At 45.8% G+C, this 13,854-nt stretch overlaps 1 protein-coding gene across 2 annotated transcripts in view; it reads left to right on the forward strand.

The window, feature by feature from the left end:
* Positions 1 to 13,175, forward strand: part of ARL13A (ADP ribosylation factor like GTPase 13A) — a 29,848-nt gene extending 16,673 nt beyond the window's left edge. For both annotated transcript variants that reach the window (XM_044427452.1, XM_044427451.1), the window contains 8 exons: positions 1,112 to 1,182; positions 1,933 to 2,182; positions 2,942 to 3,047; positions 4,099 to 4,304; positions 5,096 to 5,189; positions 7,177 to 7,396; positions 10,749 to 10,847; positions 12,587 to 13,175. In XM_044427452.1, coding sequence (XP_044283387.1) covers positions 1,112 to 1,182; positions 1,933 to 2,182; positions 2,942 to 3,047; positions 4,099 to 4,304; positions 5,096 to 5,189; positions 7,177 to 7,396; positions 10,749 to 10,847; positions 12,587 to 12,663 — 1,123 coding nt within the window. In that variant the 3' untranslated portion in view covers positions 12,664 to 13,175. The remainder of the gene's footprint in view (positions 1 to 1,111; positions 1,183 to 1,932; positions 2,183 to 2,941; positions 3,048 to 4,098; positions 4,305 to 5,095; positions 5,190 to 7,176; positions 7,397 to 10,748; positions 10,848 to 12,586) is intronic.
* Positions 13,176 to 13,854: the final 679 nt, after the last annotated feature.

Below are 13,854 nucleotides of genomic sequence, written 5' to 3' on the forward strand. Positions count from 1 at the left end.
GCAGCAGAAAGGTTACTAAGGCAATAAACTGAAGCCCAGCAGGTTGCCAGGCAATCTTCTCCTCTCCTCATTCCCCCGCCCCTGATTCTGCCTTTCTCCGGGCCTGAACCCCACAGAAATTCCCATAGCAACACTGAAGGCCAGCTCAGCGCCTGCCACCTCTGAGCGGAGAGCGGCTCCTGGCATCCTGCTTTCCAGCACAGCAGCACTGCCCGGTGACGGAGAAAAGATGTCCTTGATGAATTCGGCCCGCTTCGCCGCTGTTCAAAGGACAAAGCTTCCCACCCATTTGAGAAATGGCAGCTCTGTTGGGTCACGCACCGTTCTTCTTCCCAAACTGCAGCTGCTGAACAATTTTTCAACAGACCCCTTCCTTGCTTCTCTGGAAGAGGATTTGGGGCCCACAGCGAGCGACATCAACTGCATTGCATTGGCTCATTTTTAAAGCAGGGCTGCCGCTGCTGTTTCCTGCTTCTTCTTGGCCAAGAGCAGGCACCTGTGTGTCCATGCTGGGATTCAGGGCAGGATGGCCGTGTGGGAAGGCGGCTTACAAAGGCACTTTCCCCATTTCCTTTTCTCCTGCTGCAAATACCCCCACCCAAAAGCTGTTATTTTGTGCCCAAAGTTCCAAAGCGCCATCAGCTTCTCCTGGTACTGCTCTGGGTGCTTTGCAGTAGCTCAACGATAGTTTGCACAGGGCAGTCATTTAACCCTGGCAACCAAAGGCTTCCCCAAGCCCACGCCCTGCAAAGATCAAGCTTGTCGCATCCCTGATCTGTAGTAACTCATGGGGCACTGTGTCAAGTTGGAACCACCCCTCTGAGCCACCTGGCTCTCGCTGCGGGACTTTAGAGGGCTACTAGGAAACAAAGCGTTTATTCTAAGTGTTTTTATTCTGTACCTGGAGTGGCTTATATACAAGACATGACACACAAGGAGCATATGTTGGGGAGGGAAAAGGAAAAAAAATCTTTCCACCCGTCTGGTGGAATGATCCTGCTTTCACTTTCATCACCTTCTGTGCAGCCTGCAGATCCCACAAGCCAGAGGTCTGTTCACACTAGTGCAATTGGATTGCAGATTAACACCATCTCCCTTTCTTTATTATTAGGAAAGTGACCATCCTTGTGCTTGGTCCAGGTGGAGCTGGGAAAAGTTCCCTAGTCAAAGAAATCCAGAGAGGTGAGTTGAAGAGCAGAAGTTACTTTGAGATAAGACTTGCCTGATGTTCCATGTCAGAACCCAATCTGAGGGCATAGCAGGGTTTAGCATGCAGTAGTAAGGGGTGAGAGTGTGTCTAAGCACGTGCAAAGGGCTTAATGCTAAGTATCACAGCCAGCCTCAAACAGATGGGATAAGAGCAGAGACTAGCTGTAAGGTACAGCTAAGGGTGGCCCTATTTAACGGCCAAGTCCAATTTAAATATAAAGAAACATAGGCATGGAGAGCAAGGGCCTTGAAGCTGCCCATCAACAGTGCCTGGTTTTTATTTAGCTTATTTTTAAACATTAAGCCCCCTTTAAGATTGAAAAGTGGAATAACTGGTACACTGGTCACCAGTGAATAATTTCTAAATTTTGCAATATATAAAATTAGCGTCCCCTTCTGCTTTCTTTTTGATGATGCATTTTTTTGGCAATGGGTAAATGGCCACTCCAGCTGATTTCAGCAGAGAGAGATAATCTCAGGTGTTATTCAAGAAAATCAGCTCTCAGATATTTAAGTGTTATTGTTATTTATAACAATATATATACTGTAGCTATAGTAACTACGTATACTGCTACTACACTGTATAGTAACAGTAACTATAACAGTAACTAACTATTCTAAACAGTACCTATACAGTTACTGCTAAAAACAGCTACTATGACAACAAACACAGCCATGAAGTGTATGCCTGCGACTTCATGTCTTGCTTTCCCTGCTTTATAGTTCTTTCCTGTGAGCTGCTCCCCACCACGAAGCCCAACCAGACAGAGCTCAGGGTGGAGAGGTTTGAGGTGTCCCTCATCGACCTGCCCGGGGGGCAACAGTCATGGCGAACCTGGAAGGACCACTACGGCCTGGCTCACGGGATTATCTTTGTGCTCGACTCCAGTGATGTGGCAAAGATGGATGAGGCCAAGAAGACCCTTTCCCGTGTGTTGGGACACCCGAAGGTTTCGGGAAAGCCTCTTTTACTGTGAGACCTTCCTCCTACACGCACCTTCATGTCCTCTTCCTTTGCAACTTGTGATAGATGGGCAGGGTAAAAGTCTGAATTTGTTCCCACCTTCCAGTTCTTATCAGACCTCCAGAAAACCAATACCATTCCACTCAGTCCATTTCCCCAAGCAGGGAAATGTTCTGGAGTGCAGCTCTTATTTGGTTTGACTTTCATGTCAACTGGTACGTAGCTTCTTGGTGGGATAAAAATACTTTATTTATTGGGTTTATTTATTATATTTATTTATATCCCACCTTTTGTCCTTCCAAGGAACTCAGGGTGACTTACATAATTCTCCTCCTCCTCTCAGCCTTATCCCCAGAACAACAACCCTGTAAGGTAGGCTGGGCTGAGAGTCTGTGACTGGCCCAGGGTCATCCAGCTGGCTCCATGGCTGAGTGGGGACTCGAACCCAGATCTCCTGAGTGCCAGACCTGCACTCTTAAAGTTCAGAAATACTAATGATTCCTTGCAAGAGGAAAAGATGAAGGATATGAATATAAAATAATAGTAAGAAAAATCAATGACAATATTAATAAATATACATAATCACCACCATCTTTATATAATATCTGCTGTTCTTGAAGGTCTCTTGCTTTTCCTCATTCTCTAGCCAGCCACAAAGCTGAACAAAGCTTTAATTCCAACAAAGGGCTTTAAAATAAGTAGGGTCTTCCCTTTTTTTCTTTTTCGTCTCTCTATGTTCTCCTCTGCTTTCTGCATGAACGGTTCAAGGCTGGCAAACAAGCAGGACAAGGGGGAATCTCTCTTGCCTTCTGAGGTCATCGAATGCCTGTCTCTGGAGCAGCTGGTGAATGAAAGCAAGTCCCTGTGTCGTATCGTAAGCACAAGACAACTGTCTTTGCTCACATGGCAGCTTGCATGGAGTTCTTTTCTGGGAAGGACAAAGGAAATTGTTCCTGCACAGCTTCACAGCAGGAGTGCTGAATCCTAGGCCTGCGGGCCAAATCTGAGGACCAACTTCCTCAATTCTCAAATTCTAATTGAGGAAAATGGGTCCGATGAATATGGCTTGTCTTCATCAGCCCCCGTCAGAGGTCCTCAGTATGAAACCCCCAGTAATTCCAGTTATCTATGCATTCCATCCTGCATCTCCCTAGAGAGGAGGGTAGCATCCCTTTCACAGGATTCCAGGGATTTGCAGGTGTAGGGGATAATCCGACTTAGGAGAGGGTGTGGGATCAAGCACAGGGGCCACCTGGATTCCCTAGGAGGGTGTTCAGTTACAGGGCATCCTCCTGAGCATCTCTGGGCAGATCAAAGCCTAAACTCTTTTTGGGGAACTGCAGAGAGCCAAACTAGAGGTGAGAATAAAGGTTAGGGTTTGGGTGTCCCTAACCTCAGGAGAGATGAGGGTTAGGGTGTCCCTAGTCCAAGGAATGAGTTAAGTAGGGGTCAGTGGTGCTCTGGAGGAAAGTGAAGACTGGGGCACGGGGTGCATGGAAGGCACATGCTTCCCCTTGCAAGTCACTTGCTCTCCAGTTTCACTGTCACTTCACGCTTCACTTTGTCTGCCTCCAGGAGCTCTGGTTCCTCCACTGAGGAAGAGTCTTCCTCCAGGAGCACAACTGGCTGCTTCATGTCACCAGAGGGAGGCTGACCTTATCTGACCATACATAAAATTCAGAAATCCATACCAGTACCTCATCTTTATTAGGGCAACCCAAACATCCCAAAAATCACATGTCTCCAGGTCTCTTTATGAGCAATGTCATAAAAAGCACAGCTGGAAATACAGAAGGGAGGAAAGCACACTCGATTCGTAGTCTGAATTTCCTTCCCCTCCATTATCTCCTCTTGATGGTTTTTGGTTCTGCTGCTTGCTTTGAATGGGCCTGAGGATTCAAGCTGACTTAATCTCCCTCTCACAGGAACCCTGCTCAGCTACCAAAAGACTCCCCAAAATCCAGTGCTGGAGCATCGTCCAAGGAATCCACTGGCTCTTGCGCACCATTGCCGTGAACTACGGCACCCTGTGTGGCCGCATCCAGGAAGACGACCCCGAGAGACAGGCGTCAGCAGAGCAGGAGAGGATGGAGAAAGCACAGCGAGCCAGGAGTGGGCCGCAGGGAGACAGGTGCCCATTCACGAGCACATGCCACATCTTTCAAATGTATCACTGGCTTGACCAAGATGGAGCATCACTTTGGTCCTGAGATGAGCGCTCCAATGTGGGCTAGAATCGCATCACAGTGCAATGCTCGTCATAGCCAGCACCAAGTTCGGGATGGTCGGGCATGTGCCAAGGGCCCAGCAGGAGCCCACCAGCCAGAGGCCCCTGGACTTGCTCCTCCTCTCTGATGCTGCAGTCTGATGCCTCTCTCTCTGGTCCAGGTAACAGGGGTGGTGAGAAGATGGAGTGGGAGATGCCACTGCCTGCTTGCTCGCTGGATCTCTGTGGGTCCAGTAAGCAAGTGGGGGCAGTGGTGAGGAAGAGGAGGAGCTGCAAAGCCGCTGATGGCAAGAGCGGTGGGAAGGCCGATTCAGTGAGTGAAGGGGTCTCTTGAAGGTGCTTTGCTTGAGGACCCTCAAAAGCCTGGAGCTCGCTCACAATTCATCTCTGACCCACCCACCATCCTATGAGACAAATCATTCCTATTTACAGACTGTGAACTGAATCTGGACAAGAGTGGTTTCTTGAAGTGGCCATCAGTGGGTCCATAGCCGAGCTGTGTTTGAAAATAAGTTCTTCAGGAACGATGTCAAATATTCTGCTTGGAACTCATTAATAGCCTTCTTCATTGCCTGGGAAGCTTGCAAGGTGGCAGGACTGTCCTTAGCAGCATCGCTTGGTGATTAAATCCTCAGGCTGAAGGAAGAGACGAGCAAGCAGATGGATTGTTTTGTGATTCCTGTGTCTGCTTTTAGGGAGTCACGGACCAGAAGGAAGAGCTGCCCAGAAGAAAGTGCAAAGACAGAAGAAAGAAAAACCACAAAGCTGTCCCAGAATATTTCTGCACAGGTAACCAGCTACACTGCGATATTTTGCTTTTAAAAAGTCCTGCTTCTAGAAATACATGGGTTTGCTTTAATTAGTAGCATGAGGATGATACAGTGCCAGCCAAATAGGCCACCTGGAAGAGATACAATTCTCATCAAATCTGCACCATGACTTCATGTCAGCCTTTCCCCACTTGTATTCTCCCACCCACCGCAATCTGCTTTTTGTAACATCTTGCCTGATGAAGAGAACTGGAGAGTTCAAAAACTTGCACATTTGATTTGACTAACACATCACATTAATTTGGATGTTAGTTAAAACTAAATTTAAATTTGTAATTAACTTTATTCATGTGGTTAGCATTAGGGTTGGAGTTATGCATGCATGCAGAATTAGGGATACAATCCTATGCCAGTTTAGTTCCGAAAAAGACCTACAAATTCTGGCATGTCCCAGCCAGCATAACCTTCTTCTGTCTAAACTTGCACAGGGATGCATTTTAGTTGTTTTTCAGGCCATCGTTTTTCCTTAAAAGCTAAGTAGTGCATAAGAAAGGTATACAACTGAGTTATCACATCTTAAAATATTTACAAATTTGCCTATAAAAGTAATTTCCAAGGCAGCTTTTGAATTTGCATCAATATAATACTCCAGGTACACAAACAGGGCAATGCTATACACGTCTACTCAGAAGTATCCGGTTGCAGCCAAAGTGCAGCCCATTGACTTTTTTCACCCTTTCCTAATAAAATATTCATATTCAACAACTCTTGGTTACTGGGGAAAATTCATTTGAGATGTTTATACAGGATGTCAAATTAGCATTGCTTAGTTTTAAAAGTGCTGCTTCTGGGGAAAATGCATCGAAGAAACATGCTTAAATAGTCATCCATCAATTTGGGACAGAGGAATGCTTGGGGGAAATGTTCCGGTTCAATTCCAGTTTTCCAGAGTGGGAAACCCGCATGGCTGCACTGCAGTCAACCAGGCCTTCTTGGTGTCAGACTTGTCTATTGGGATCCAGCAGTGATGTGCTGACCACCCCTACAGCCAGAACCTAAACACAGACACTGGGCTCAGTGCTGGACCTCATGGTTTGCCACTCCCCAGGAGAAAGGCACAAAAACAGGGGGCTACATAAGTCTCTGGACATCATGATTTTCTCTGCATGAGGCACTAAAACTAATGGTCTGGGAAGCCCAGCCTTCTTTGCCACAGAACAGTCTGGTCCTTTCAGCTCTTTCATGGCCTCCTCCCCCCAGAAGCATATCAGGTCTAGAACCCAGCCTGGAATGCAAGACATAGATCAGCCTTCCGTGACCTCCAGATGTTCTTGGCTAGAGCACCCAGCATCGCTGAACCATTGGCTGTACCGAGAACTGAACATCTGGAAGCCACCAGGTCGAGGAATGCTGAGACAAGAAGGGAGAGAGGTTGCCAACTGAACTTCAGCCTAGCTGGAAGCAGGAGCTGTGCACAGGGAAATGCCCTTGTTATTTGCAGCCTGTGATCCGTTCTCTCCAATCTTGTTACCCCCAGTGGGATTCCTCCTCCGGCCCTTTCCTCAAGCCCCTGCAGCCTCCAGGCTTGGTTTGGGGAGGGAGAGAGACCTGCAGAGGAAGCCCAAACCGTAACAGGCCCATGGGCTGAATGCGGCCTGCAGTTTGTGGGTGCTCCATCTCTGCTCTAGCAGAGAACACAGAGCTATGGCTGAAGAACAGACCTTAACATGCAGGTCACTCATGAAGGAGTTAGCCCCAGAGATTCCCAGGACCCAGGGCAGGTAGGGAGTTAACAGTCAATACCTGTAGCTTCCATTGTCCCAGAAACAGCTCCTGTAGTTTTTTCTGGAGGGGTCAGCGGGGGGCTCAGAACAGGCACTTCATGCTGGAGTAAGAAGAGTTTGGACAGCAAATGGCAAACTTTTGAAATTGCCTCCAAAGGTAGAGCTCCCTGCCACCTGGTCATTTCTATTAAATTTGGGGGGGGGGGGGTATTTTTTGGATAGAAGGAGGAAAAAGCCATTGCATCCAAGAAAAGGAAGGGGAGGGTCAAGCTGAAGATGAAAAAGAAAAGCTTGGCCCCGTCTGAGGACACCTTCACTGCGGACGAGAGTGGCAAAGCAGCAGTGGGCGGGAGCAAAGCTGGAGTGGTCCCCGGCCTCCTGCACAGCAACAAGGTCGCCCAAGAGAATCTCAGGAGTCTGGATACCCCTCCACCCCCACCAGGTAAGCCTGATTTTCTAGCCAAATTTTCAGTGGAGCTGAGACTGATGCATGTAGTATTTTTATACTGCTTTTCTTGTTGTGCCACTGGGACTACAAGGAGCAACTCTGCCACAAACAGCAGATTTAGGAAAAGGCAAAGGATGAGATAGAGAGGGCCAAAACTTCAAAGCTCTGGGTTCAGATCTCACCTCTGCCAGGCAGGTTTGTGGGAATTCTCCATTTCTCAGCTGCAAGGCCATATCTAAAAAAGGAAAGTAATCATTTACTTCAGCAGGGACTGCAAAATGCATCATTAGTTAAATCTACCTTACCAATACTAAGATTTGCAAAGAGATAGGCACTGTTTTAAAAACAATGTTAGTGATAGTTTATTCTGGAAGCACCCATTGTTGGACATGTTCAGAAACAAAGTGGTTTTGCCCTGCTGTGAGATCTTTCCCTTTCATGAGGAGGAGGACAGGAGGTGGCGGGGCAGGGGGGGGGGGCGGGGTCCCTTAGACTCTCTGCACGTGCAAATGTGGTATATCCCTCTTCACCTGCCATTTTCGACTTCTAAATTCATGACTCTGTTTATTGTGCTACTATTGTTTAATTATTTCATGGGCAGCATAGGAAAAGAAAGATGCAATATAAAGGAGGATGCTGGCCCGCACGTCTTTCTTTCTTTTTATATTTATATCCCTCCATATTTCCTGCAAGGAGCTCAAAGCAGCTTACATAATCCTCTTCCTCATTTGCAGTTTTATCCTGGCAAGAACTGTCTGAAGTAGGTCAGGCTGAGATTGACCTATGAGTTTCAGGGCCAAATAGAGACTAGATCCCTGGATCTCCCAAGTCCCAGTCCTGCACTCTATACTATAACTATTATATACTATAATATATATTATATTATATACTATATTATTATTATTATTATTATTATTATTATTATTATTATTACATTTTTATACTGCCCATAGCCAAAGCTCTCTAGGCAGTTCACAGCAATAATCATAGAAGCATACACTCAGGTCACCCATCCCACTTCTGCACAGGCCTGACCCTGCTTAGCTTCCAAGATTAGGCAGTATTATATTACTATAATATATAAGTACTATAACATGCCGGCTTTAGAGACATTTGTCTAGATATTACTGCTGTAGCCCAGCTTTCCACCAAGGAGCTCAAGGTGGCAGTCTTGGCCCTCCTACCCATTCCTGCTGTGTGCTCACTGCAACCTTGTGAAGGAGACTAGACAGAGAATGATTGGTCCATGCTCGCCTGGTCAGCTCCTTATCCAAATGGGGATTCCAACCTGGATTGCTCCAATCCTGTTCCAAGCCTCTAACCCAGGGCTGTTGAACCTCACTTTCAGCCTGAATGGAAGTTTGGAGAAGTTCTCAGGGCTGCATTCAGTGGAGAGTGAGGCCAAAGATTAACGGGGAGTCAACATTTATTTTTATTTTAAGACATTTTTATGCTGCCCCATTCGCCGAAGCCTCGGGGCGGCTTACAACAATAAGTTAAAAATACAAATACAATAAGTTAAAATACAAACATTAAATTATAACCTTAAGTTAAAATGTTTGTAAAATGTAAACATAAAGTTAAAACACAAAAATAACAATATAAAATAAGTCGCCCTGGCCAGAAATACCAGGCAGAAATACCAACATAGCTCTGCTTAAAGCTTTTAGGGCCTGCAGCTAAAATTGAGAAGCTGCATTTCAATGCTTTGGAATTGGGTAAAAACCGCACTCATGCTGGGAACCCACCAAGGTTCAGCCGTGGAGTAAATGGGGTGGAATGGGGTCTATCCATTTGGGGAACCCCGCAGGAATGGATTGGGAGCTGGCTGGGGAGGTCTGGCCTGTGGGCAGGAGGGTCTGTGCCCTACTCTAATTACTGCACTGGACCCAGTTTGGCTCATTCCAAATGCTGAGATTTTATGATCCACTTGGAGTCCGTTGCAGCTCAGTTGGACGAGGGGGAAGGACGAGGGAGAAGAATGGAAGAAAATGTGCTGGCCTTCCTGGAGATTCACGCTGCTATGAGAATTTTGCAGCGTGCTGTAAAGGCTGCCATTGTGTAAAGTTGGCATGTTCCCAGACAAAGTTTCTATAAATCATTCACCCACAATTATACCAGCAAGAAAATAAACTACGCTAGCAAATGCCAGCATGATCAGTATCTTCAACCTGCCAGCTGGCCAATTCTTGCTACTTCTAGCAGGAATATCTTGTCCCCGCAGATCTGCCTATCCAGCTTGCGCCCCCTGCTGCAAAGAGGTTAGTATGTCAGGGGCTATTTATTCTACCTCTCTTCTCTGTATTTCACATCCATTGTGTGATAGTTTTCTCATGTCCAAGAAAAACGGCTCATTTCCATCAGGAGCTTCAGAAACACCATGTTCATCGGGGGTTTTCAGGGCCCGATGACAATTAAAAATGTAAATGAGCAGTATTAAGAAATTGATTATATCTGTAACAGGATCCAGTAGACCATTCGCAAGCATTCATCTCGTAAGACTGCTTACTTGGGAGTATTTTTCACTGAACTCAGTGGGGCTTCTGAGTAAGCAGGGACAACCAGACTTTCAAGGTTGCTACCATGGAAGGTTCCTTGTAGCCTGATTTTTGCAGGTCTTCAACAAACAGACAACCCCCTTTTTATTTCAACAGGAACTTGTCCTATGGCGTCAATTTGTTTTCCCTGCTTTCTGTTTTAGAATGCATTTTTATTTGATACATTTTAAAGTGGCTGCCATTTGTATATGTATTTATTTCTTTAAAGCAATAATATTATACTCTTCAGAAGCAAAACTTCCCAGAATGTCTCATAGACAGATTTTAAAAATCAAGACAATCCCTGCTGTCAGCATTACAATCTAAAAAGTCATGACACAAATGGAAAAAAAGAATGAGGAGGGCAAAGGAAAACGAAGTTCAGGCAATAGATCTTAATGTTACAAAGGTCTCATAATAATTAGCTTTATTGCATTGTTGGTATTTCTAGGAAGGAAAGGAAGTGAATCAAAGGTTGGAAGAGTCAAAAATTACGTTAATAATCTTATCTTGCTTATCTTTTCATCTTCTCTTGGCTGAAAGCATGGTTCATGGATGAGAATTGGGGCAGAGGCTTATCAAGACAAACCTGCCTTCTCAGACAAACTAGTAGTAGCCCTGCTTTATTTCTTAATCCAATGATGTTATATTGCTTGTCACTTTTTACTGCATATTTTCCTGGAGTTGTCTGCCAAATGAATAACTAGGAATGTACTACAGATCAGACTATTGAAAAAGAAGACAAGAATTATAATTGACTGATACTGCTGTGACATTTTCATTCCAATTCCTGCTCTTTTTTCTTCCAGGACAGCGAACAAAGAAGAAAAATAAAATACTAAAAAATAAAATAAAAACTCAAGAATCGTTACAGCTGCAGCCAAATGAGAACCTGTCAAGTACTTTTGGTACATATTTCCAAAACTGGGAATCGGGAAAATAAGTTTTGGGGAGGGCTTTCCATATTTTGATATGACTTCTTGTACCAATAGATTAGGGTAGCTTTCCTCTTGGGACTGAATTGGCCTTTTGAGAACAAAGTTCTCATGGGTTATTATCTGGCACAAATCACTTATTTAGCTGTCTTGTGTGACCTTGGGTAAGCAAGCAGGGTATAATTGTTCTAAAATAAAAACAAATCTCTAAAGGTACTAAGTGTCAGTGCCAGGCGCACCTCTCTGGGGAGCATATTCCATAACTGGGGCACCAGCACAGAGAAGGCCCTTCTCTGGGTAGCCACTCTCCTGATCTCTTTCAAAGAGGGCTCCTGGAGAAGGACCTCCGATCCAGATCTTAGTGGGGAGGCAGATATGTAAGGAAGGAGGCGCTCCTTCAGAGATCCAGGTCCTGAGCCATTTAGGGCATTATACATCACTGTCATTAATACCTTAAATAGGGTATTTCCAGCTCCAAGGTCAGAACACTGCCTCTGACCTCAGATCTGGGGATGGCAAACAGCCTCTGCCCACCCTCAGAGGCCACCAAATTGCTTCCTCTGTCTCCAATGTATATCCCATCTGTTTTGGGACAAAGGATTTGCATTCTTTCAGTATTCATAGCAACAATGACTTTTAAAGAAATCTCTTCTGAGCTATCCTGCAAGTGTAGGAAGAAAAAGAAGGAAGATGCTCCTGTAACAATCTTAGACATGGCTAGAGGTAAATAGGACAAGGTACTCGGAGAAAGATGGAATTTAGAACCCCAGGGTGCCTATACTTACCTTCCCCAACCTGGTGCCTTTCCCTGTCTGTTGGCCTACAATCCCCATAATCCCCAGCCAGCATTGTATACCAGGGAGTCTAAGCCCAGTTGACCAAAATGAAACTTACTTTTAAAGAAATCTGCTTTGTGTTGCACAGCAAATATTTCTGTTCATAATATTGAAAGGAAAATGCCCAAAGCATGAGTCCAAATGTTGCATTTGTAACAGCTAGACTAGTATATGCTAAATACGGAAAGACTGCACGAGCAAGAAAATGGTGTGCAAAACCAAGAGAATTTGTGTAAATCAAGAGAATGGTGTGTGAAATTCTGGGATATGGCTGTCTTGTGTCAATAATAAGGGCACTCAGTGAAAAAAGGAGCTCATAATAGAAATCTGTCATAAAAGTACAGATTTGCCAAGAGGTAAAAAAGAAGGGCTGTTTCAAAACAATCTTAGTGATCTTTTGGGGAAGAAATCATTGTCTCACATGTTCAGAAACAATGTGTTTGTTTGCAGTGTTATTTATTTCTTTTGTGAGTAGATGTGATTTAAGTGTCTCTTAAAAAACTTAAGGGAGCATGCTAATACAGTGGCAGAGGGATTGCTTCAGGCAGTGATACATTCTTAAGAGCAGGTGCCTATCATGACAGTTCCCATAGACAGACCCCCAGGATGACCCCCAAAAGGCAGGCAGCTGTGTTGGTTTGTATTGCGCTCTCCGCCTGGGAATTGCCTAAGCGTGAATGAGCTGATCACAACATTATATTGTTGCTGGGAAAAGGTATTCCTCCCCTTGCCCCGAAGCTACTCTGAGACTGCAGCTAAGCTCAGAGGGGTGGCAATTACATCACAGTCCCTGCTCATCAGAAAGCCCTGGTACTATGGCCCTGTGTACCCTCACTCCACTATCCACCTGGTTCACCTGTGTCTCTTTGTCTTCAGATTTGTATCGGAGAGCCATGCTAGCTCTGAAAATGCAGCAAGAGAGACAGAAGCCACAATCTGCAGCTATTCCCTGAACCATGAGCCCGGGAATTCAAAACAGGTCTCTTGGAAGTGAAAATGCAGCAGCCAAGGACCTAGTTCTGTGGTGTTCCTCTTCAAAGTGTGACATTGTGATATTCAAAGAAGAGGCAAACGGGCTGAATCTCAGGAAGAGTGGAGATCTGAGAAGCTAGAACCCACTGCTGAGATTTGCAGGCTCATCCTAGGGAGAAGGGGAGCCACATTTGCAAAGGAAATATGAGGTTCTGAGGCAGTACCAGAGCCCCCTCTTCTGGCCAGAGGCCAGAATAGCAGCCCTGGTGGTTGCAGGACCAGGCCCGTGGTCAACCGCAGCTACCTGGAATGTCACAAGCACCACCGGGGAGCCCTAAGCAAAGAGCTATATAAGAACCGGCTCTTCCCTTCAGCCGTGGCCTCACCAGCAAAAGTCGCTGGTGGTGTTGTTGGGAGTGCTCTGTGCCTCCTGGAGATTGCCTGTCGCCTTGCTCCTGCCTCTGGATCATGCCTGGGGTCACCTGCTCCAGCTTCCACTCCAGTCCCAGGTATCTGCTTCTCCTCGGCTTGTTTCTTTGGCTTTCAGTGCCTGACTGGCATTGACTGCTCTGCTCTATTTGGATTGGCCTACCTTGCACTTCTGTTGCCCACCTGGACCTCTGGACTGCCTGACTGTGATTTGGACTGGGCCTGTACAGTGTACTGGTTGTCTGGGTCCTGGTGCCCCGACCTGATACCCAGGTGCCCACGCCCTGGATGCTGACAGGCAAGAAGAACGGCCCAGTGGCTCAGATCCTTGGAAGTCACCTGGTTCTCTTAGGGGTGACTAATAGGCAACTCCTTAGCAGTGACACCTGCATCTCCTGCCCATTTAGCAAAAGTGCAGTGCCAGGAATCCTCCAAGACTGGAACTCCCTTCTGGAGAGTCACCAAACCTTAGTCTGTAGAGTTTCCTGCCATAGTCTAAATCTACAATGGCTACATTCTTGTTAGCATGAACAATCCTGTTATTCTTAAAAAAGAAAAATAAATGTTCTTTTGAAAGAACATGTTTTAAAGAAAACCTGAATTTACACACACACACCTTCTTCAAAAAAGGAAAGAGCCCCTTGAAATGTGCATACACATGAGCCGGGCTGAAAAATAAAGAGCAATGGTCCTTGCATGAAAAGCCCAGGGGTGACCCAAACTAACGCAGAGGCACCTGGCAA

This window comes from Varanus komodoensis, unplaced genomic scaffold, assembly GCF_004798865.1.
Source record: "Varanus komodoensis strain SLA01 unplaced genomic scaffold, ASM479886v1 scaffold18_3, whole genome shotgun sequence".
Lineage (NCBI taxonomy): Eukaryota > Metazoa > Chordata > Lepidosauria > Squamata > Varanidae > Varanus > Varanus komodoensis.